At 42.5% G+C, this 25,943-nt stretch overlaps 1 protein-coding gene across 1 annotated transcript in view; it reads left to right on the top strand.

Moving 5' to 3' along the window:
- Positions 1-25,943, top strand: part of LOC104465036 (transmembrane protein C15orf27-like) — a gene marked incomplete at its 3' end in the record, with an annotated part of 52,554 nt that overhangs the window by 26,344 nt on the left and 267 nt on the right. The window contains exons 5-8 of the mRNA XM_010077926.1: positions 33-89; positions 1,828-1,966; positions 3,507-3,622; positions 14,476-14,662. Coding sequence (XP_010076228.1) covers positions 33-89; positions 1,828-1,966; positions 3,507-3,622; positions 14,476-14,662 — 499 coding nt within the window. The remainder of the gene's footprint in view (positions 1-32; positions 90-1,827; positions 1,967-3,506; positions 3,623-14,475; positions 14,663-25,943) is intronic.

Raw genomic sequence — 25,943 nt, 5'->3', positions numbered from 1 at the left:
CATCCTTTTTTTCCCCTAATCTATTTTCCTAGACTATTTTGAGGATTGTGGTCCTTGGCATATGGGATTACATTGAAAACAAAATAGAGGTAAGCACTCTTACTTTCATGCTGTTTTCCAGGCAGTCACAGTAATATTAAGAAGTGTTTTGGGTGGCTTTGTTATAGACCCAACACAATACAGTATCTTTTAACTCAGATAAATATGCTATGCATGTTCTTCTCATTATACACATGTACACGTAGCTGTGTGATGCAGTCCCTTTTTCTGTGAGAGACTCAGAAGAATACAGTATTTGGAAATACTTTACTAAGGGAGAGATTGTGGGGTTTTTACTCTTTGTGTCTATTTGTTTTGTTGTTAGAGCTGTGATACTGCTACTCTGAGGTTATGAGCAATATGAGTAAAAATTGTCAGGTGACTTGTGTAAACTCATTTCCGTAATCATGTTGAAATTAGAACTGGTTGAAAAATTGTGTGTAGTTTTCTACAAAAACTACCTGTCTTTTGTTGTGAAATTATTTTTTAGTTAAATTGAATTATGATGAAGACTCCAATTTTGTGCCTCAAATTAAAAATGAGGTGGAATGTGTGTAGTGTTGCAGAGGCAGATAAGGAAATGCATGTGTTACAAGTAACACATCATCCCAATCTGAGCAGAAATCTGGAGTTGGGGAAAATTAAAAGCTCTTTCTTGATACTGTCTGCTAAACTAATACTGCACAGGATGCACCAGAAGAAAATCTGTGAGTCTGGAGGATTGCACATTTTTGCAATAAAGTTGTAAATCTTTTAACTTCTTTTGCTAAGAAACTGAAGTGAAACTTAAATTATTGATCCAGAGATTCTTATTATTGAGGCTAAATGGAGCAGTTTGATAATTTATTCTGGTAATTTGGAATCGAGTGAGATTGTTCACTGCCCATCAAATTGTGGCAGTAAAAAGTGTTTCTTTTTAACACACTGGATGTTATGCACAATTTCAGTGTGTGGTGCTTATAAAATCTATGTCCTGCCTGTTTATCCAAACCATTAGTCCGTGGTCTTTGGCAGCTGGGAAGGGTCTCAGAAGGAATGAGAACGTGGTATTCTGTTCTACCGTGCTAGGCAAGTGTAGGCCAGACACAACACTACTGCCAGTTTGCTCTGAAATGCATTTAATCATGCTTTTCTGTCTAATACTTTGCACAATTGCCTTTTCTGATCTAATCCCAATGTACCTAATGTCATACAAATCATTCGGAGTAGTCCCAGTTGTCAAAATCCTTGAAAACCTAGCTGCCCAATAAAGGTGAGAGCAGGGAGTCTTTCCGTGGTGATACACAGCCATTCCCGTGCGCATTGGGTAGTCAGGATGTGGCCAAGAGCCATCAAGTCCCTTTGCTCCATCTTTTTCTACTTGTCATCTTGATCTCTTCATTTGGACAGTAAGATCTATGGGCAGGGACTGTATCCTTTTTTTGGGATGACATTCTGTGAAATAACAAGTAATAAATACCAATTACAATAAAACTCTTTGGCTGTAAGCACATTTAGGCTATCACTTCTACTGGGGGATTTTGGCAGTATCTTGAAATAACTTTGTCTCTCCCTGCCCTCCCACCACAGCTTATCTCTCCTCACCTCATAAAATGCACTAAGGAATTCTGTTGTGCTACCTAGAAAGGAAGCAGCATTTCTGGGACCTGGCCACCTCTCATATCCTTTTCAAATATGTGCCATAATTGCATTTCTTTTGGGCAAAGTAGAGCCCTTCAAGGCCCCAAGCAGGAGGTGGCAGGGTTATGATCTTTAAGGAAGGTTTAAAAAAATCTGATTTCTCTCTAGGTATTTGATGGTGCTGTCATAATCTTGTCCTTGGCACCAATGGTGGCCTCAACGGTGGCTAATGGCCCCAGCAGCCCATGGGATGCTATCAGCCTTATTATCACACTACGAATATGGAGAGTGAAGAGGATCATTGATGGTGAGTGGTGATTTGGTTTGTGACTCCAGGAATTACCTGGCAGGCTGGGAAAAAAGAGATTTTAAAAACTATTAAAAGATTGCTTGACACAGCTGTTTCTGTTGTTCTCCTTCCTCTTGCATTTAAAAGCACTGAGCAGAAGAGAGCTATCACTCCCATGGAGGAGAGTAGGTCTCAAGTTCATGACTCTGTTTCCTGTTCCCTGTGAGCTTTGGACTGTATCTCCTGTTCCCTATAGGTTGTTTTTCTCTAGGCACCTTCACATCCCCTATCCTGTAAAGTAAGTGCCCTGACCTGCTTCCTGTCTCTTGCTACCAGATGTGATTCCTGATTGTGCAAAATAATTGCTTCCAATCTGCTTTTCTGATATTTGCTGCACCCTCCCGATTTCCGTACAGCTAGTTCTGTCTCGGGGCTTTCTTTCCCAAGTTTTTTCTGTAATACAATTTTCATGTCAGATTCCCAAAGCATTTTCTTACCGTGGGGGTTTCCTACTGAAGGTGCTCTCTGCAGTGCTGGTGTGCTGTACAGTGCAATAATGAGGCGTGTATCGGTGCTGTTCTGCACAGACCTCTGTGGGGAAGCACGGGGGGAGATACGAAAGCCCCAGCATGTCAAGGTTGCAGAGGGCAGAACCAGCGACTGTGCCTGGAAGCAAGGACTTTGGGGAAGGCTACATTGTGTTCAGTGGTTTCAGGCAGTTCAGTTTATAGGGTAAAGAGGTGGAAAAAGAGTAAGTGAAGGGTCCCTTTGCACGTTGTGTGAAAGATCAGAGTCAAGTTGTTATTTTGGGTTTAGATGCCCAGGCAGCTCTGTATCTGGAGTTGAGGAATGGTTGTAGCCTTCTGACTGAAATGTACAGGAAGAGTTCAGGATCTTGTGTGGCTCCAGAAAACATCAGGAATTGCAGTATGCACTGGACAGCTTTGCTGCTCAGTCTGCTTGCTGTAGTTATGACAGGAGCAAAACTTCCAGAGGCATTCAGAAGACCTATTGAAAACTGGGCTGTAGCTTGAAAAGCAGTAGGATATAAATGCCTTTTTGTTTTTTAAAATATCCTTCTCAGTCTGCTATTTCCGTTGAGGATTTATTTCTTACCACAAAGTCTAGGAATTAATGCTTAGGGCTCTGGAATAGTTATTTTCCTCAGGGAGCCATGCTGTTCAGGTTTAGAGGGGATGGGCCTAACACTAAAGCAGAAAATCCTCCTACCCAGAAATTGAGGAAATCTGTCATAAACACTGGAAAAGATCTGTTATTAGTGCAGCAGAAGCTAGGAAGAGCATGCAGGATGCATTTCAGCTCAGCCAGGCAAATGGAGACCTGACCAAACAAGATCTAGACCCTGCTGCTGGCTTGCATTTCACATGTTAAAAATCATTGCCCAGAAGAAACACTAGTGCTGTTTCTATAAGAAATACTCTAGTTCTCTAGATGGAAGTGAAAGGGGTGACATTCTTTGGCCTGTAAAGGTTTTCCCTCTGATTAAAAAAACCAAATCACAGCTGGGTTACTCTAAGTGCTTATTTGTATTTTCCAGCCTATGTCCTTCCAGTGAAAGTGGAGATGGAGATGATGATTCAGCAATACGAGAAGGCAAAGGTTATTCAAGATGAGCAGCTGGAAAGACTAACCCAGATCTGCCAGGAACAAGGGGTAAGGTTCAGTTACATCTTCATTTATGCATAGCTTGTCGTGGCAAATCAGTCTGTGTACTTTGCTGCAAGCTAAGGTTCGACAAGTATCACTAAGACTCCTGCTGTAAGGTGACAGGCCTCGCTGTTGAGGAGGTGTTAGCTGCTACCAGGATATTGTCAGCATGCCATCTGTCAAACAGCATTTGTCTCCCTCTGCCGCTCTGCTTGTGTTTTTTAAGGTGGGGAAAATACATGTGAGGCAGAGAAGAAGAATGCTTCCAGTGTGTAATTTATTGAATGAGTACTGATAGTTTGACATAATACTAAGAACAGACAAAAGTCATTGCTAGTGTTGGAGACTGCAGCTGTATTAAGGCCATATTCCCAGGAAAAGTATATGCAGTTGAAAGTTAATGAATCTCCCTGCTTTAAATGCAGAAGGTGGCTTCCCTGTAGGTCAGGCAGAGACTCCTTTGACAGACTCAAAATGTTGCCATAGAAGCTTCTAGTTGCTGGAAGCAAGTTAAGATTTAAGACTCTTCCCAGGCCCCTAAATATTCAGTGACTCAGTCTTGAGATAAAGGAAGGTGAAGCTTAAAATAGCTCCAACGCGTATATTTACATGAAAAAGGTGTAAAACCACTGTTTGGGCAATGAGCCAGGAGTTTTTGCAGTTTGTCTGATGTAAATGAGTTCTTGAATAACCTGCTTTAAAGTAAAAACCAGGGAGGTGTGTTGAGGCTGAGGCTAAGCGAGGCATACAGGTGACCATCAAACAACAACAGAATGATCCCCCAAGTGACTTGCTGCTTGTTTCAGTTGTGAGGGTAACTATGAGGTGTCCAAATAAAGCTTCAGCTCCCACTCCCCACTTGGGGTAGGTGCTTTTCAAATACAAAATGAGGAGACCTGGAAGTCTGAACAGCTCAGTCAGTCAAAAAGGCGAAGGGCCTGAGCAGCCAGGAGGGAGAGGCAACTTGTCCCAGAGCTGGCCAGCTGTCCAAAAGGTGCATGACCTGAAGCAGGGATTTAGGTGCCCATCTCCTATGAGGAACCTCAAATAGTTGTGAAACCATCAGTATTTAGGTCCCCAAATGGCTTTTTAGATTTACTTCCAGGTCTTCTGGATCTGAAGCTAGGATTCTGAAATGAAGTCTTGGTGGTGTTAGGTTGCCTTGCCTGTGTGATGAGTTTGGAAGACCTGTTAACAGTATGTGTCGTACTCTTTCTGAGTCTTTTATTAACCATGATAAATTTCTAAACCTTAGGCTTGACTTCTGTCAAAAATTAGTTACTTTAACCTGTGTAAGTATCTTCAGTGGCAAAACTGCAGTCCTCTTCATCACAGCTTTGCGCCGTGATGTTAGGTGATTCATGGTTCTGTCATGGTTGTGAAACAAGCAGGGAAATGGTATATACCTCCTTTTACAGGGGAGAAGTCATCCTTTGACCAAACGCATTAGGCAAATCCACGATTTCTTGAGTCTTGTTGCAGTATTTTGTCTCGGACCATGCTGTTTGGCTAAAGTTCTTGACAGTCATAAATTTGAAAACTCATTTTTAGGAAGTGTATTATGCAGCCAGATAACACTCAGTCTCTAAACAATTTTTGATGTTATTATTTCATAGTTTTTGAGTAAAGATGGGCTTGTTATCCCAAGTGGGGTTCAGGAGCAGCTTTTGCTGCTTTCCATTCTGAGCCATGTGCTCCTTATCTGCGTGCCCGGCTTGCAAAATGTCCGAGCGTAGTAGCCCTAATCGGAGTTGCGATGGTTACAGTATAGATGTACATCAAGCACAAAGAAATACGGCATTGGTAGATGAGTAAATATGTGAAAACAGAGCAGATTCTCTCCTAGCTTTTAAGTGTCATCAGCTATGGAAAAGTATGGACTACAGAAAAATTTCAGCATACTAATCCCTCTTTGTTTTACTGTCTTGACTTCGTGCCAAACAAATGCCTCAGCTCTATAGTAAGAGGCAAATGTACTAATTTGCTACAGTTAGCAACATAAGACATTGACACAGGTACTGCATCCTTCTTTCATAAATTAATAGCTTCATAATTCAGTCAAGAACAAGCTGTCAGCATTATAATATTCACATTAACATTGTGTACAGTATCTGGTGGGAAGAATGTCTCCTAATGGTATTTAATGTCTAAAATTCTGCCAGGTTTTCACCTTTTAATTTGATCATCTTTCCCGACCTTTTTAAAGGATTGCTTGTTTGTGGAGTTTAAATGTGCGTGTCTGTCTTCGAGTGAAGGCTTGCCCACAGCAGTCTGGCTGCTCTCACGTCTGGAGCGCCAGCAGGGAGGGATTCCACTTTGCCTTGTCTGTGTGGTGCCACCTCAGGCACAAGCAGACGGGATAGCTGGGAGGTGCCCATAGGGGTTGACCCCAGATACATGCTGGAGCACACCAGCTCAAGTAGGAAGAACGGGCAAGCCACCGTGGCTGCCTACATCCCAGCAGTGGATGTAGATATTGATTCATCCTGAGGTTGCATCTTAGTGACCACACTTAGGACCTGCATCTGTTTAATAATTATAGACAGTGTTGAAAATATTCCTGTTAGATTTCCCAGCACTTCCTTTTCTGAGATCCTGTGTTCGGTTTCTTAGTGCTTTGCCACTTCTCAGGCAACTGGCATTGAAATTCTCAAGGTCTGGCATCTTCTGCAGGTGAAATTATTTTGAAAGTTTCCAACAAAAAAGTCATTATTTCTGAAGAGGAATTGGGAAATGAAATTAGCCTGTTTGTTTGGGATTTAAAAATAATTGGTGGCCAGTTCTCTGAGAAGTCCCATGCCATCCTGTTCTGAAGCTGGTACTTAATACTTGACAGGCAAAAATGGAGTTCCTGCTTTAAAAATAGAAGAAGGAAAGATGCAACTTCCCTTCATTGTACTTTTTGAATTCTGTTTCTTTTGTCAGTTGTATATTTTTTTGGCCAGTGATAGGGTATCACATCTATAAAGTACATTTCCATTCCTGAGTGACGTTGGAGATGTGCTTTTGCAAAAGTGAAAATCCTTTCCAGATGTTGATTTTTGGCTAGCCATACATCTGAAAAACAGAATATATTTTACAAATTATAGTTGCACAGACCACCGCTTTGTTCTCTGTAGTACCCCACTGAAACTGTTTGAATACTTTGCTGTTTTATTTATTCTTCGTTGGCCCAGAAAGAACTCATTAAAAGGCACTGGAACATGAGGACAGTCAAGGCGGAAAGTACTGAAAGGGCTGCGATGGCTGGATAGGACTTCACAAAATGCAAGAAACATTAACAGTCACAGTAACAAGGATTTCTAAAAATTGGTAGAAGTAAAAGGTAAAGTCTCATTGCAATTACTATCAAAAATGTGAACAGAATATATTGCTGACAGTATTGTTTTATCAGAATAACTTAACTGAAATTGCAAAACAAAGTTGCAGTGTTTCATTAACAAGGCAAATTCCAGTCAAGGAAGGTAGCTTTTTTCCTCTGGTATCACCTGTAAAGGAATTTCCATTTCTGATAATAGACCTACTTATATGATCTCTTCTGCTTAACTTTCATAAGAGTGATTCATCTGAGTACAGTCCAGCCAAAACTATGTATTCAGCCTTATCACAAGAGCTCCTTTTCTGTCAGCTTCTATAGAATTGGGTTTTTCATCATTCTCAAAGCTGCAACAACTATGGAAGCTATAATTTCTTTTTTATCTTGGAATATAATTTGTACAACAGCTGCTAGTTTAATGACAGGGCTATTTAGCTGGTAAAATTACCTATCGGAAAAATAACGTATGTTATCCTTTTGCAATAATTTTAATTTATTTCTAACTACCAGTCATTTTCTTGGTGAATGGAAGGCAGCCAAGGTCATCCTATGTTTCGTTCTGCCCATAAATCATTAGTTTGCAACTGTCTTCTGATTTTTATTGTTACCAACAATGGCTAAGCTAATGGAAATAAACACTGGATTGTGTCCCAGTGGCAGATGAGTTTTAGGGCAGGGCGTTCTGTACAGACAGCACTAATAGAATTGAGCAAAGTTATTGCTCCTGCATTAGACACGAGTAAGCTTCTGGCTAAAATGTTCATTGATCTCTCTGAAACTATGTCAATCATACTCTGTTGCTAGACCATTAAAGGGAAGTACTATATGATTCACTGCTAAGTCCCTTTTTGAGTCTTAAATGCATGTTATAAAATATCAGATAGGATGAGTGGCATGTTTTATAAAACCAGACATGTAAACAGAGATGTTATCTAGAGCTCTGGGCATGTCTCTGTCATTTTACCTGCTTATAAATAACCACCTAATGCATTATTTGAGTGAGGAAGTGCATAAGTATGGCCTGCAGTTCTTTCTGGTTTCTTTCCTGCCAAAATATTGCTAAGTTTGTGCTACAAGAGGATGTGTACCAGATTTTGAAAACACTAAAAAGTTTAAATTTACCATCAATGAACCTTCACATCATGCTGGATAATCTAGTTACTCATTCTTATATGAGACAGTCTATCTCTCCTTTTTTCTTAGTAATAAGTCTATTTTCACATTAGCCACATGTATGACACCTTTATTGCTGTCTTCACCTCACCTTTGCAGGAGGTTGTAGCCAGGCTCTTCTCAGAGGTGCACAGTGATAGTACACAAGCTTGGAATGTGCAGAATTCCTATCAAGTATAAGAACAAACATTTTCACTAGGAGAGAATGGTCAGGCACTGGACCAGATTGCCAGGGAGGTTGTGGTATATGCAACCTTGGAGATATGCGGAACTTGACAGGACAGGCTTTTGGCAATGTGAGTGTGATGGGTTTACCCTTGGCTGGGAGCCAACCCCACGCAACCATGTTTGCTCACCCTCCCCCCTCCTGAGGATGGGGGAGAGAATTAAAGGGGTAAAGGGAAAAAAGGACACGTGGGCTGAGATAAGAACAATTTAATAACTAAACTACAATAATATTGAAAATAATGGTATTTACAAATGAGTGATACACCATGATACTGCCCCCCACCCGATAACCAAGGCTCAGCCTGTTGCCAGCTAACGATCCCGGAGCAGGGAGAGTCCGGAAACTGCACTCACGGAACGGAGATAACAGCCCGAGCGTCCCCAACCGAGAGCTGACCGGGGTTGGGGGGAAGGCCTTGGGAGAGTGACTACCTGGAGTGAGATGACCCAGAGCAAAAGAGATCTGGAACAAAAAGGGACGATCTTCCAGAGGGCCCTCACCTGTATACTGGGCATGATGTGTATGTTATGGAATAGATTATTGGCCACTTTGGGTCTCAGTCCTGAACCTAAGATCAAATCCTGGGCTAGTAACTGGGGCTGTGCTCCCTCCCAGCTTCTCCTGTTTGCGGACAGCCAGAGAAGCTTCTTATCAGCTTTCTTCTTAGTGCAAATCTAAAACACAGCCTCTTGCTAGCTATTATGAAGAAGTTAACTGTCTCAGCTGAACCCAGGACAGTGAGCTAAACAGACTTGCTTTAAGCGGAGTGTTGGACTAGATGACCCTCACAGGTCCATTTCAGCCTAGATTATGCTGGGATTCTATGAAGTTTTCAAATGTGTTTTTTCTATTGCAAAGTATATTAGGAACTTATTGATAAAGGAACCCACCAGAAGCTACCAAAGTATATGTAATTAAAGATAATAAATATCATAGGTGTCCTGGTAAATAATATCAGTAGCAGTTGCAAGTGGATCAGTGTTCAGTTTATAATTCTCTTGAGCCAGGAGATGGTTTACCTTACTCTCCTTGATCACAAGAAGTTGTCGTCCACACAAAAGCGTTATTTGTCCGCTGTCTGGGATTTACAAGGTTCTTAACACAGCTGATACCTATGAGTAAATCTTAATTTAAACAAATCAAAGCATGTGTAAAATTCTGTATTCTTTTCTTTTTTCCCCTCCCGATGATATGTATAATGTGCATCCTTCCTTAGAGGCTGAAGGAAGGATGGTCTACTTGAAAATACGAAACATGGTTTTCTGCGTACAGCTCTCCTGCAGTACTCTGTATTAGAGATGCCCAGGTCTACATTCAGATACCTAAATCAGCTCCTCCTGCAAATAGAAATTCCATGTTTTAACTTGGCCCAGAATTTTTACTTAAAAAGACTGTTATATTTTATACCTTTTAATGATTTATTTAACCTGCCCTGGACTGCATGACATCCAGTCAGAGCAATCTCATTAACTCTTTTACTCGTTAGAACTGCCCGAGGTCAGTGTTCAATATAACATTCAATAGATATAAGTACCTACAACATAATTTGCTCATGCAGTCTCTCATTGAATTACACCCGTAAGGAGCAACCACTTTTCTTAGGCTTAACCTTTGTTTTTAGTGGGTTGCTTTCAGTGGCCAAAACTTTATTCCAGCTTCTACAATATCTTAGGATAATTTTCAAGTAATAATTGGAAACAATTAATATTGAACAGGTCTCCTGAGTATATGCATGCCTTTTGTGAGCAAAAAGCTCTGTTCCTTGTTTAACTTTCCCTAGATCTTTTATTGAATGTCTCTTCATTTTCTTAAATCAATCCTAATGATAAATTGGGATTTTTTTCGATCCCACTCAGTTCCTTTTTCAACGTGCTAGAGACTTGGAGAGTTTGGGTTTGCATTTGGCAGCAGTATATTGAGTTGGGTTTGGACTGTCTCTGCTGTGTCTGTAACAGAGTCACAGATCTGCATCTCTGTGGAACACACTGTATGGCTCACTTTGCATCAGCGACAGTGAGTATGGGAGTGAGGCAAACACCATTATTGCAATGAATACCCTCTGTCAATAAAAAAAAAAGACAGTTACACATGCAACAGTATTTAATTCTCGCTTTCCACTGTTTTAATGACTACATAGACTTCAGGACACACGTGAATGGGAGCTGGAAGCTGGCTGTCTGAGGTAAGGTCAAAGTGTAGGGGAGAGCCCATGCTAACCAGGTGCAGCTGCCTGGTTCTGTAGGCAGGCAGCATTAGTTCCTGCTTTTATCTTTCTGAACATCTCTGTGTGCTGTTGTTCATCTTGCACGTGATGTTGAAGTCTAGAGCACTGTGTGGCTTTACTGTGCCTAGGAATTCAACCTTCATATCTGCTCTTGAGAGTCTTGAGAACATGTTCAGTTCTGGATTCCAGACCAGCTGAACTAGCTCAGCGTTAAGACCTGAAAATCAGACAAGCATGTGGATTGTGTTTGCAGCTAGCAATGAAAGAGGGTTCACGTATCACTTAAAAAGTTGCAAGGTCTGTGTACGCTTCTCGTCCTCGGGCAGTGGATGAGGGAAGTGTTGCATGAGCCAAGATGTGAAGTCTAGGTGTCAGTTTCTGCTGGACTATGCACAGCGTTAAAAGTACAGTTGTACAAATTGAAATGGAAGGGAAGATTGTAAGGAAGGATCATGATTTTATTATGCCAGCTCATGCAGCTAGGGAAGGCAGCAAGCTGACGGGCTCCAAGCCTGCACATCTGGTCATCTTTCAGAAGTTTCTTAATATCGGGCAGCCTTGAGCAGACCAAGCTGGAGCTCTTCTAAACCTGATGCTCATCACATGCAATGCACTGGGGATCTACAAGCTCAGACCAGCTCCCAAAAACCCAAGTGTGAGGGACAAGCAATACCTGCAATTTGGGTCTTAATCCTATATATTAGTGGGTTAGGTGGTGTTGGGTTGATGCTTGGACTTGACGGTCCTTGAGGTCTTTTCCAACCTTAATGATTCTATGATCTGTGCAATCTTCATGAGCAGGTGCTTCCTCACTGCTGCAGGCACAAGAGTGTATTTCTGTCTGTCAGACATGAGATGGCAGCAAAGCCCCATCTGGCTCTGACATGACCAGCGGGAGTCATTTTCTCTGCGAATTCCAGTTTCTCATGCTGTCTGTGTGATTTGGATTCAACCAAGGTAGTAAAATAGGAAACAAGGAACTTGGACAAGGTGTAGCTGTCCAGCGTGGTGATCCCAGCAATGGCTGCAGATGGTCCAGCGTGCTAGGCTGAGTAGTTTATAGCTTGTTGGCAGAGCTATATTGAACAATAAAATTTAGGAACTCATCTATTAAAAGCTGGATGGTGACTGGGCATAGAAATGCTGAAGATTGTCAGTAATCTGTGCATATTTGGAAATGCTTGCTTTATGGATTGGAACATGTAAATGGGTGTCAGACAGTGTGGTCTCTTCCCCCATTTTTGCTGTAGGTTCACTGTAGCAGGAAAGATCACCTAGTGTGCTTCCTTTTTCAAATTTGTAACGTGCAAGGATTGCCTTCAAGCTTTTGATTGTTACAAGGTTCAGCCAGTCTTTGTAAATGCTTAAACTAGTTAAATTGGGTGTGATACAGAAATATAACTGTTGATCAGACTTTTAAGTAGTTTAATCTATTTGTGTTATAAAACACCTGCCTTTTTTTTAATCTTCCATGAAAAAAGAAATCTTATCCTGCCTCTAGGCCAGAGTTAAGCATTTTAGTGGCAATATTTCTTTTCTGACACACAGGAATGTTTTTGAAATATGAAATGTGAAATGTAGAAAAACAGTAATGATGCCTCATTCTTATTACCTTTTAGTTTGAACTAGACAAGTAGCTACGGTTAGGCAATAACTTGAAAAAAAAAAAAGTCCAGATGTATTTTTTGCCTATTATATTTGAGTACATTTCTTTCTTTAAGCAAAAGGAGTATCTAACAGGGTACCATTCTCCCTTCAAGGGCGAAATGAGAGATTTTTTTGATTTCTTTTTCTTTTCAAGTCAAGGATAAAACCTGAAACTCTCTGTCTTGCAAACTTGAACTCCAGACAATCCTTTCACGGCTGAACGAGACGTTCATAGTGGCGCCTCTGGTATGGCACAATCGCCTTTTTCTTTAAGCAAAAGGAGTATCTAACAGGGTACCATTCTCCCTTCAAGGGCGAAATGAGAGATTTTTTTGATTTCTTTTTCTTTTCAAGTCAAGGATAAAACCTGAAACTCTCTGTCTTGCAAACTTGAACTCCAGACAATCCTTTCACGGCTGAACGAGACGTTCATAGTGGCGCCTCTGGTATGGCACAATCGCCTTAAGCCTAGGGAAGCTTGGGGCTAGCTTGGGATACTCCCAGTTTGCTGCTACTTCCTAGCTGATACGTTAACACACACAAAAAAAAAAAAAACACCTGGGACCTGCCGTGCAGGTTTCATTGCAGGACTGAAGGAACAGGTCTGTATTTTGACCTATGCTGATATTACCTGACTCCTCTGACTGCCACTGCCAGAGGACCTTTGGTTAAGAGCAGTGAGCATTTCATGCAGCCAGCTGTCTGCAGCTGCCAGACCTCTGTCCCGTGATTTCAAGAGAGAGGAAAAGCTGCGTGCTTTCTTAGATCGCTCTGTTAGATGGTTTGAATGTGATCTGGAAAGCTTAAACTGCCCTTTTGCTCTCTTGCGGTGGGCCTTCCAATTATTGTAATTCCTTCCCTTATGCTCTGGAAAGCAGATAGTCTCCAGATGTGGCAAACTGGAATCCCTTTTTCTTTCTTTTCTTTTCTTTTTTTTTTTTCTTTCTAAAATCTGTGGAAACTCCATCTTGTTTCTCCTCCAGTCACTTGCACAGCTTGGAGGAACTGCCGGCGCTCCACAGCGTGCCTGGTGTTTGCTCCGTGTCTGTGAACCGTGGTGGAACAAACTAGGTCTGCTGATGGATTCCAAAATCTGACAGCAAAGTAATTTGAGTCAGCATCTGAGAGGCAGGAGGCAGAACCAGATTCATTTAGCCTACACGCTGTTACACACCAGTTTTCAAGCACTGAGGTGCTAATTCGTCTGGGTTGTAAATGCGGAGTGACAGGTGCAGCGTGGCTCGCCGTAGCATCATGCTCTCTGATGGCTTTTCAGGCCTTGAACTATGGGAGGCCTGGCAATGCTAAATTTTAAATGCCTTAGCCTATTACTCGCCTCATTTGCTTTTCCCTCTTGGACTCCCTATAATTAGACATGACTTGGTCACTACTGATCTTAAGTTTAAATAAAGAGAAACCCTCTGCCTCACAGCCCCATAGCTGTGCCGGGTGGCAGAGCGGAGGCACAGGAGAATCTCATAGCACCTATTTACGGGTTTAAAGGGTCTCTGGAGCCTCTCCAGAAAAATTATTTTCCTTCTTGCCTTGTGGAAGGCCTACGGCTCTCAAACACAAGAGAAATACACTGTGTTCATCAATCAAACCTGGTAGCTTCTGTCTATTCGTCATTGTCTGCTTTATAATGCCAGTCACAAGGCGAATACTCTCCTGAGGGCAGGAGGTCATCAACTGCTGGGATGGGTGTATCTGAGGGGAGCGGCCAGAAAATTTGCAGCCTTCCCCAGCGTTTTCTGCCCACTGTTGAGTACAGAAGATGTAAAATGGGGAGGACTGCGGTGTCCCTCCCCCTCGCCTGCTTAGTCAGGGAGGACTGTTCAGCTACTGCTCAGAGAACCTCCTCCACAGAAATCCTTGTTACAAAGTCTAGCAGATTGGGGATGTTTGTCATGAACATCCCTAATCTGCATGTTAAGGGTGATCTATAAAGATTTAATTTGATTTTGGCAGTTAGATCTGTTAAAAATTGTCTTGAATGCTATCTGCAGGATGCAGACGTACAAAATAGAAGACCAGTGTGCGGCAGTCGTTATTTTTAGATTATATGAGCAAAGGCCCTGCTCACATGGGCTCTGGGAGAGCATCAGTAGCTTGGACTCGCATCCCAGCTCAACCACATTGTATTTGCTGTCACCAGTGTGTAGTGGTTTAGTGATAAACGGAGTAATAGGTCCCCAACATAGAATATATAGACTTGTGGCCACGCTTCTATGACATCAGTATGTGGTGGTGTTTTGTTTTTTTTCTTCTAGTTTGAAATCAGGCAGCTGAGGGCCCACCTTGCTCAGCAGGATTTAGATCTGGCTGCAGAGAGAGAGGCTGCACTGCAGGTCCCACACGTACTGAACAAGCAGAGCAGCAACAGGTACAAGGTGGTAGCAATTGAAGATTCGGATGATGAAGCCACTGAGAACATCACTGAGCTGCGACCTCCACGAGGTGAGTGCTGCCTGCGTGCTGCTCCCCGCCGGCACAGCTAGTCCCTTACATGGAGTTACTGAACACACTGAATTTCTTTCACTCTAACAGTGAATTGATTACTTTACCATTTTTGCAAAGAGGCTGCGTCTGCTTCTAAATGGCAGGACCTGTTGTATTTGTGAACAGATTCTGAATAGAGCCAATAAAATGACTTGGGAAGAAAATGACTGTGATGTACCTTGCCAGTGTCCTCATGATTACATCCATCAAACACTGAGGAAGCAGCAGCCAAATCAGAATAGGCAAAGCAATAATCACCCAGAGGTAAAAGCAGGGAAATTGAAAAGAACATTTGAAAAACAGTTTTGGTCTTTGGCCACTTGCATTTCTGTGGTTTAGAGGAGACATATGCACCAGCTGTGAAGCTTGCCTTGCCTAGAGACTATGCTCTCACCAGGCTGCTTAAAACCGCCAATGCTGGACAGGGCAGCTCTGGGGCCGGAAAAGGAGTGACGGCGATGCGCTGTGCAGGCAGCTCCTGCTCGGATGTCTAAGTGCTGTGACTATGGTGAAGAATAGCCCATCATCTGTGGGCGTCTGTTGGGCAGGTGTGTGGTTTGGGGGAATATCAACAGTTAGATCCATTTTTATCACACAAGTGCCAGACCAAAAGTATTTTTTGTGAAGACATAGCTCTTTCTCCTGTGATCCCCCAACCCTTACAACGGACTGCAGAATGTATCCTGATCTCAGTAACATTTAACGTAATATTCCAGAGGAAACAACATTTCTACCTTAGTGATATGCTGGTCTTCCTTAGGCATCTTAGCTTGATTATTTTAGCAGACGAGCAGTATGTGAATATATCTGAATTAGAGGTTTGCATGGTATCATTATTTTGGTCAAATTCCTTAGAATTCAAGGCACTTGAAGGCGCAAGAAGTACTTTAATCAAAATGCTTAAGAGAAAAATCTCTGCAGACTTTTTTCAAATTATAATCCTTTTCACTCTCTACACAGTAATGAAAGCATGTAGAAAATGTTTTTGTTTTTTCCTCTTTAATAATATCTAAGCGCTAACCGCAATTCAGCCATTAATTATTCCTGATTTGAAATTGTATTTAAAAGCAGACAGTTGAGCAGACTGCCCCTAAAATGCATTTCCCCCTTTTTGGTAGTATTTCAGAGGTTTACCCAGTGGATATATTATAATTTATGCATGTATTCCTTGAGGGTTACATTTGGAACTGGAGAGTGTTGTGCAAATTGTAAGGAGGCTTGCTGAAATTTTAGTCCTCTGGAGATTCATCTAAAAATTCTTCTGTCCAAGGTATTTGTTCCAAAATCCAGGTTAACACAACTACTCGTTATTTGTGTCTCCCTGTAAAATGCTGGCCACATATGCAACAGAGTAGATGCACAATCTTCAGGATTGATTTCTACATTCAGTTAGGTGTCATGATTAGAGGGATTCATGCTTTTCACTGAAAAAAAGACATTCAGCAAATAAGAAAACATTCATACCTTTACATGTCGGGTAAGGTGCAGTTATGTTATATTTAAGCATTCATTCATACTGAGTAGACAGAATTAATCTCTGATTCCCAGAAGTCATCTAAAAATACAGGAGGAAATATTTTTTTGTGCATTGTCTCATATATTACACACAAAGCCTTTGTAGATGCATTGGGTGCTTGTCCTCAGAAGGTAAATTTGAGTGACTCTATTTTAACAATTGTCCTTTATGTTGAATGAGGCAGGAGTTGGACAGAAAAAGTTTCCTGTGCTCTTCACAGCAAGGGACACCCATCTGTGATAGTCTGCTATCTATCACAGTGAACTGTGACAGGGGACCAAGTTAAGATTGCGTGAGAAACCACAAGCTCAGCAGTAACATTCAGTGCTTTAGTCGACAGTCCAGGTAAGAGTCAATTGAAGCAGAGGACTTTGCAGTTAATTTCCTGGATTGTTTTGCAAAGTTAGAAAGTAGTACACTACCAAGGCTTTGAATCCTCCCCTAGTAGTGCTGGCTTAGAGATTGCTTCTGTGTAAGCCACAGGACTTCAGGACCTCAGCTAACAGCTTAAGAAGGCAGTTACTCTGCCTGGTTCTTCTCCCTCCCCACCTCAACTTGGTCTTTCTTTTTCCAGTACCAACTTGCACTCCCAGTAGTGTGGTGGCTGTTGCTGCAGCAGCTTTCACCATGATCACTTGGGCGTGCTGTCAGCGTTTTCTTCATCTACACCGTGGCCATTCTGACTAATACAGGAAAACCCAAACGTGGTATGTTGAATGGAAGAAGAGCATGTCTTCAGCTGAACGTGCCTCCTCTCGCACAGTGTGGAAGGGGTATATCTAGTTGGTGTAGGATCTCCCACCTCCCCATCTGCTGAGGTGCGTCAAATACTCCCGAGACATGGCTTTGCAGAGCACAGACGATTGAGATGTTTCCTGTAGGTCAATTCTGTATCCTCCTGCTTTTCACGTGCTGTGGGTACACGGTCTGTTCTATCTTTAGGTCTTTCCGCAGCGCTTGCTCTGCCTGGAACTGTAAGCCACCAGTGTTTAGTTCCTGACTTTTGGGTCAAGGGTTATGTTTTGCAAGTTACCCTCTGTGTCAGACCACACTAGGAATCGCTTTGCTTGCATCCATCTTCTGTAAGCTGTGTTTTTCCTCCTTAAAGACTGCAGAACGATGACTGTAGTTAATTATTCTGTGTGCCACACGGCATTTGTGAGCTTTGAAAAATATCTACAGTTGCCTGTTACACTGACTAGTTGGAAGAGAAATAAGGGGACCAGGTTGTTAAATCTGTTAAAAGAAAAGCTCCAGTTCAAAGCCACAATTCAGCTGTTAGGCAAAACAGGCTTTGATCTGCTGTTCTCTTACGCTCTGGCAGAACATTAGCACTACATATAACACCTGAGGGTAGGGTATGGCATGGGAATGTGTGTGTTTGTGCCAAACTTAACTTTGTCAGCCTTCAAAAAATCACCGTCCTCAGAGAGCCCTGGATTCTGCCAAACCAGCGAGCTTGAGTTGGCTAGAGAACATACTACATGAGAAAATGAGATATTCCATCTCCAGCTAATCTTATTTCCCCCATCTATATTGAACAATGGAAACATTCAGTGCAGAATACTTTACTGCAAACGGGTTGTGGAATAAGAAAGCATTCAGACTTTTTACTCATTTCCCTACCTGGGAGTTTTATGGGATAGTACATAAGTTAAAGCTCCTCAGGGGCAGCTGCAGCTTGTACTCTGGTATTTACACTGGATTTTGTGCAACTGTTCACTGCAGCATTCAGTAAAGTAAGTCAGGTAATGCCAGCATCACGTGGCACACACAGCACCTCAGGGAATTTGTGTAGAGACACACACTGTGGCCTGCATCAGGAGAGTGCTGTATGCGCTAGCTCGTCTGGGAACTTTCAGTACATGTTGTCACTCAGCTTTTCTTTCTGCAGATCTCTCTCTTTGTACCCAAAGTGCCATAATTGCTGGTACGAGACTGGGAGAGGCAAGAGCTCTAGTCAGATGTCAATGGGCTCTGAAAGTGTCCTGTAACTCCCCAGCTAATGTGTCATGCCTCTTCTTGAAGGACCCCTTCTGGAGGCAGTACAGCTGTAAGCTGTTTGTGGCCTGGTCAGTCCTGTGCTAACTCTGAGTAATGAGCTGGGTGCTGCCTCGCACGCTTCTGTCTCCCCAGAGCAGTTCACCAAGAGACCTCCTAACATAGCAGGAATAACTCTGGGGAAAATGTATGGCTATATGGTATTTTCGATTTAATTTGGCTAAGAAGCAGGAAATTTTTCACCTTTAACTTGCTTTGAATGAAGGTCTTATTTGTCTTGACATAAAATTGATCTCCTGAGCAGACAAACACAGGCTTCAGCATGCGAGTCAGAGGGTGCCATTATCAACACCAGGAAAGATGAGGCACTCGGGAGGAGGGCAGGACTCTTGGAGCTATAAACCCAGGGCAAAGCTGTGACATGTGATGCACTGTGAGCTTCTCTGCCTCAGTTTCTAAAGAGCTGAGGCAAAAGCTGGTGCATGTGAATGCACAGCAGCATTGCTAATGATTTTCAGGACCATTGTGGTCAGCTTTACTCTAAGATCAAGGGAAGTATCCTAAGTGCTGTCATCTCCTTTCTTCTTCCCAGAGATGGTTACCATTTGATATAATGGCAAATATTGCTCTATCTGTTCGTCTCTAAATTATGAAGGAGGTTTTTTCTCTTGCCGAATTCTTACTTCCTACAGTATGTAGCTGGTTCGTGGTCAGAATAACAGCTAACGTTTTCTGCTCCTGCACAAATCATTTTTAGTGTTTGGTATACAAAGTTCCAGGCTTCAGGGATTGCCAGGTTCATGGTGCCTCAGATAGCCATGAATACTTCCTTCCAAAATTTATTATTCTTTAATCTCTCCCATAATACGTGAATTACAGTCCCTAGTGGAAATTCCTCATTTTCCTGCATATATCATTTCAGTGTTTGAAATTCTACAGTACTGCCATAGTTTAAGATTAATATGCCACCCTTCTATTATTCCTTTGAGCAAGAACCAGATCCTAGCTCTTTCACTTTGCATCACAGAAAGCTTATTTTAGTTATTCTGAGTCAAATTTCTGTTTTTGTAGGGTTAGCAGTAAGTCTTTTGCTTTGGGGGACTCCTGCAATTTATGATCGTCCTTGGAAAAAAGTAAAACTTGCTCTTCCCATAGGTACCCACTGTTTTGCAAGTGAAGAAAGTGGGATATTGGGAGTGGAACGTGAAAAATTCTGGAGCTTCAGAGGGCTTCCCTCAAGATTATGCATAAGCTGTCGGTGAAGGCAAACCAGGGTGCTGGAAAGGGTTTTGTCAGTTGTTCCTTGCAAGGCAATCTGAGCTGGTTGGACACGTTTAAACTCTAAGCCAGCTCCTTTGGTGATCATCTGTTAGTGCTCTAAGAGAGTCCTGTTACTGCCGAGCAAGAGATAAAACATAGTTTATGGTTCTTTTCAGATGTTGAAATGTATCTACTTTGAAGCCTACTCCTGGAAGTGGTTATATCTTAAGTGCACTCAACTTCCCGATTAAACCCTGAATATCCGTGGAAAAGTGAGAATTTGGCTTCTTTGCAGGTGCCTCTTTCAGGCTTTGTGGTTCTCTGGGCACTGATCGTGCAGGAGGGAATCAAAGGAATCAAGCCTTAAGCAACACTTAAATCAATGTGTGTGCAGTTAGTGAAGGTAGGCTCTTGGATTTCATCTCCAGCAAATGGGTGAGGTAGGAACTTTTCACTTGGAGAAGTGGCGAGCCTACAGTCACGCGTGAGAGGTTGAAGTTGTGTCCCATCATTAATGTGCAGAGATGTACATGCTGACAGGTGAAGGAACACAGAACTGGAACGTTTTCCGCTGTCCAAGCATGCAGGCCCTTTCACAATAACCCCTTTCATAAACACATTGTGCTCCATGTGGCGGCAGTGATGTATTTTGTCCTCTGCTGCCATTATAACACTGTTACAGCATCTCACTTTCCTAAACTATTAGAAAGCTTTTCCTAATTCCCAGTCTACATTTAAGTGTTGCCAGTTTATAACAGTTTGTTCTTGAGTCGTTTTGCTTAAATTGCCCTGATATTTACAATGTTTACCTAGCAAATTATTGTTTTGTTGGTAGCCCTATTCTTTCTCAACCTTTCTTTTTCCAGACTCAACAAATGTGGCTATTTTGCAGAGACAGACCTGAGCTGCTCTGAGTTTGCTTCAGGCTGACTGTAACAAGACAACTCAGATGTGGATCTGCCGATCCATCTTCATTGAGAACAAGGTTGGAAAGAGCATGGAGAAGGTCCCCCAGGCCATTCTGTACCCAAAGCCACCAGTCATACTGACACACAGATGTCTTGCATCTCAGACACACTCAACTCAGCACACAGTGCTCTCGCAGCATGATCTGCTAAAGCAAGGACCAAAGCCACCCAGTTTGTTGTCAGTTAAGGATTTCGGTATTCTGTCCTGATTTTTCTGTACCAGCACTATCTGCTTACTAAAGGAGCCTGTTCCATATCCCAGGATTTCCTTCTGCACAGTGACTTCCATCTCAGGTCAATGTCTGTCTTAGAACCAACCTGAATCTGTTGCTCTGTTTTCTGAGAGAGCTAACTTGAACAGTTCTTCTCAAGGTGGATTATCCACATGCTCAGGCATCTGTCCAACCTATGCATGGCCTGGATATCTGTGTGAATGGAACAGGCATGTGAGTACCGCAGCTTGCACTGGTGTGGCAATCTGCCTCCACACAGAAAGCGGGGAAAGTCTCCCGGAAAGTTCCAGCTGGCTGCTCGTGTTGCCTGTTGGCACAAACTTTCCATGTTCCTAGAGGGAAAGGGAGAGAGTCCTTCTAGGGCCAGCAAAGGAGAAGGGGAAAAAACTCCGCTCAGGTCATCTTGCACAAGACCCGAAAGGTAGACTACGCGGTACAGCGCAGCCTAGGGAGTGTGTATATGCCTTCATAAATGCATTTACAAGTAAGCAGTGCGCTGTACTTGGGCTGATGAGAAGAGGAGGTTAGGTCTGGCTGAGAATGTGGTGATGGTGAAGTTCAGATAGCCATGGTCAGACAGATCTGGAATGCTGGAGATGGCATGGCAATCTGCAGGGGAAAGCTCCCTGGGAAGGTCGCAGCTTCACTGGGGAATTTTCCCCCATGGATTGCCAGTCTGCTCTCAGAAACACCTGTAGATGTCCTTTTTGTGTACGTTCTGTTGTTCTCTCTTACTGCCTGACAGTGTCACGCTAAAGCTATGTTCGTTTCATGCCAAGGCAGGCTGTGGCAGTGTTACTGGCTAGTGTTAGAGCAGCACAGTTGTCATCACTGTTCTTATTTCAAGTGTTTAGTGGACAAAACTTTGATTTTATAACTTGTTCCTTGAAACACCTCCCTGCTCAGAGTGTATCTTAGTGGGCTTTGTTGCCAGGTGTATTTTATCCTACTTTTCTTTCCTAAATGCTTCTAAGTGGTAGTGGTACTTTAAGGAGAAGACACCAGTGTCAGACAGCAGTGATGGAGATGAAAGATGTGCTTCTTTGGAAACTTCCTAGTAAAGATTGCTTTCTGGAAGAAGGCTGGGGTAGGACATTACTCTGAGGATCCACATCCTCAGTGGGAGGCTGCAAGGCTACACAGCAGGAAAAATAACCTTCCAGTTCAGAAAATTCAGCTTTGGGAGACAGAAGAAAGTACAATAAATGGCAATAAAAATAATGAAGTAAAATACTTTAATAATAAAATATTTCAAAATAAATCCTTTTTTAAAGATCTCTAATCTGAAAGATGTGCAAATGATATTTATTGTATTCAGGGGGGTTGCAGACGCCTTCACTAAAGTAATTGATGGAACAATTAAAGGTCACTGTTGAGGGATTATAGAACTAAAAGAAAGATCTGCCTTGGGGTAGAATGTCATTTATGTGTTTCACCAAATTTATTAGGTTTTTACAGGGCCAGGAGAGAGAGATTACAATGTTGCCTCTTGGGTCAGATGAGATTATATGGGACTGTACTCTAAATAGTTTATTACTCCCTGAACAATTTTAGCATGAGTTCTGAATGTTGGAGGAAAAGAACAGGCAGATAACCTGAAAACCTTCATCAGACAAAATCCAGTAGCTGTCAGATCCTGACCAAGAACCGCACATTTTTTCAATAACAGAGATTTGGGTAGCAAGCTAAGAGATGAGACTTATTCATCCTTCTTGATTTGACTCCCCTGCACTCCCAGCCTCGCAGAAGCGTTTGGTTACACTGTCAGGGAAGGCTGGTTTAGTTTTGTGTGAGATAGGTAAGAGTTTGAGCAACCTTCCCAACCAAACATTCTCTTGTAGCTAGTGAGCAGACCTGGTGCTGCTTGGAGCTGCCTGTCTGTGGTCCCACGTTACTCTGCTGCCTCACCTCTTACGGTTATGTCGTTTCTGTCTTCCACTAGTAGGTGAGGCAGCTCCAAGCGTCTCCTTGTGGTACGCTGTTTTGTCCATCATTCACGCCCTGCGCTGCTTGAGCGCAAGTAAGGCTCGTGGACCATAGAGAACAGCCTGTTTCTGCTTGTTCCTTCTCCTGCCCAGCAAAACTCTTTCTCAGCTGAATTCCTTGCTGGTGCTGCTGCACATCTTACTGCTTCCCATCACCCTTACCATCCACGTTCGCCACAGATTTCAGAGGGGTTTTCATATGGGGAAGAGCTGCCTCACTCTTCTTGTTCTACCTTCTCAAGTCACAACTATGGGATCTTCATCACTAGATCTGTCACCTGGGGTAAAGACTTGGATTCATTGCATGTGGATGTGGTGCTTAGGGATGTGGTTTAGTGCTGGCCTTGGTAGTGTTGGGTTTACGGTTGAACTCTATGATCTTAAAAGTCTTTTCCAACCTAAATGATTCTATGATTCTTCCTGGTGCGTCTAGCAAGAGGATCCTAATCACCATCCACAGACATTTTCCTAAGGTTGCCATTTCCAGGGGAAATAGGAGGGAAATGCTTTTGTTTTCGACTTACTGCCAGTTTCTTGATTTCCTGTAAATACCATTTGGGCATCGTTATGGCTAAGGACTTTTAAATGGAAAGTTTCTCTTCTGGAAAAGGGAGTGCAAGTAACATTGCTGTGCGTTTGAAGAGATGGGTTTATTTCTAGGAAAGGAGGAAAATTAAGTCTGAAAATTACAAGGTGGCAGAAATAAGAAAAAAGAAAAGTTTTAACAGGGAAACTATGAAGAATGAAGTATTTCTTAAGACACCTCCCTCTCTGGAGCTGAAACTAAAATACAGTGCCAGAAGAAAACACTATGTAGAATTTAAATAATATAAGCAATCTGCCCCTCTTGTAAAAGCTCATACGAACTTCCTCCGTGCCACCAGCTGCAAATGTAGTTGTACTCTTGATGCCATCTGACTGCACGCACTGAGCAGCGGGGACTTCATCTCATTGTAAATCACTGTCAAGTACCTAAGCAGCGTTCTGTAATAATGTGCAGTACTGTACATTTTATTTGCATACACATTTTATATGCACAAATAGTTGCTTTTAGTTCTGTATTTGTGGCACTTTTTAAGAACTCCCTGCTTTCAGCAATGTAGAATATAATGAGAGATAACTGGAATTGTTTTTAGCCTTTTATGCCCAAAGCAGCTGAGACTCCCATATGACTAAGATGAGTTTGTTAATTGTCAGTTTGCTTTAATGTAATGGTTCAGAAACTTAATCTGTTGCTGAAATATTTATTCTGCTGTTGTTCTTCCATTACTCTTTATTGGTTTTTATTCGTAAGAAACTAATCAAGGTAAAAAAAATGTGTATTATATTTTCCATACCCATTTGTATATATTTATACACATGTATTTTATTTATAGATAAATAGATAAGCAATGTAAAGCCATGACATTTATTAAGGCCATTACATAACAACGTGAAATGAGGCAGCAAGGCAGCTTTCCCGACCTTGTGTGCAAGTGGTCACACACACAGCCAGGACAATTGGTGGTTTTCCTCACCACTCAAAGGAATCTCAGTGCATTCCAGGATTCCCTTTCCAGGTGTTTGGCATCAGCCTTTGCTGGTGCGTTTGAAAACAGTGCCCTGGTGTATGCTGTCAGTTGACAGACAGATGGCCAGGGCAGTAACTGTGCAGTCCTAAAGCCTTGCCATAAGACAAGAAAAGCAGATAAATAACTTTCCCAAGTTGTTTTCTGTCTCTGATGCAAAGCACCTTGGCCTTTGGGGCAGACTAATGAGAGCCAAAGGCAGTGAGAGCCCCAGCCACCGTCCGTCGCATGGGGTGTAGCCGCATGCCTCTGCCAGGTGACAAGGAGGGGCGACCCCCCTGCAGAACATGCCCTTTTCCAGGCCAGTCTGGGGTTCTGCTTTCCTCATTTCTCTGCTCAGAATTAGACTCCCAAGTTAAATACGATGAAAGTGCATTACCAGAAATAGAGCTGTGCGGGTATTTTCTGGCTGTGGCTGGAGGTTCCACGCCTGAACAAGAGCCTGTGTCTATAGGGGCTGGCAGGTTTGGTGGCATTTAGAGGATAAATTATGCATGGTTGAAATGAAGTGTATTTTAGCAGCAGATAGCTGAAAAGCCTTGCAATGTACTCCTAATTCAGCGGCATCGCCTTGAGCTGCTCTGAGGCCTCTCTTTTAAACTCCAACATTAGCACAAAGCACACCTCTGACTGCAGGCATTTAAAGATCAACAAGGGCCAAAAAAGCTTTTAAGATCCAATGAAACCAGGAAAACAACCATGCTGCCTTTCAGTGTCAGGTTAGATTGCCTTCTTATGAGTGCAGCTATTTCAGGTACAGAGTGCTTAGTGGTTTGGGTCTTGTTGTGTGGAGAAAGCGTTCCCCAGAAAACATCTGTTTCTTTCACCTGCAAACCGCAGTGTGCTGTGAAAAGGCAGGACGGTAGCCACAGAGACCCAGGGGAATGAAGGAAATCTGGCTCAAAGGGATGAGCAGGGTTTGCTGGAACATGGTATCAAAAAGAGCACTTAAAAGGAGAGAATGCTTTTAGAGCACACGATATACTGCAAACTGGGCAGGTCAGGTGCCTTGTAAGCTTGAAATTCTTCCTGGATTGCCAGTACTGTTTTCTTAGCAGCAATGTTCACATTTTGCTCAGAATTGCAACACGAGGACTTTATTTTCTTTTTCAGCAGCTGTAAAATGGTCTGCTTTTCTGTAAGATAACGGGAAACCCCCTGTCATCTGGAGCATCTAAAATCTGTATATACAATAGAGCTGCTGCTCTCCCTTTTGTGTTCACGTCTTCATTTTTATCTTACCAGAACGGAAGTTTCAGGTGTAGCTCTCACGTATGTATGATGAGTGTAGTACCGCACCCTTGACTTGTAAAAATCTTTATAGGCTATTTAAAGCCATCAGATAATGTAATGTTAATATTATGCTATATATTACGTATGTATATGTGATATACAACAAAATAACTCTGTTCCTTCTGAATGACAAACAGAAGGCATTATGTCAGAAGCAGGGATTTACACATTAAAACTACTCAGACTTACAGCTGCTAGAGAGCTGGCTTGTCTGGCTCTGGATCTGGCTTCCCACAGCCATGCTTGTGCTGAGCTGGCGAGCCGTTTCCACCTGTGTTGGTAAACTCCTCGTGTGCCTTCTGCTGTCTGTGTCATCCAGGGTAGAACAGGGGAAGTTGGAGCCGTTCCTCTGGAAACATGCTGGATGTTGTTTCTTCTTTTTCTAAGTCAACTGGGCTTCCCAGGAACAAGTTAA

Source organism: Pterocles gutturalis, unplaced genomic scaffold (genome assembly GCF_000699245.1).
Source record: "Pterocles gutturalis isolate BGI_N339 unplaced genomic scaffold, ASM69924v1 scaffold19038, whole genome shotgun sequence".
NCBI lineage: Eukaryota > Metazoa > Chordata > Aves > Pterocliformes > Pteroclidae > Pterocles > Pterocles gutturalis.
Note: the sequence above shows the minus strand (reverse complement) of the source record. Positions and strands in the feature narration are given on the sequence as shown.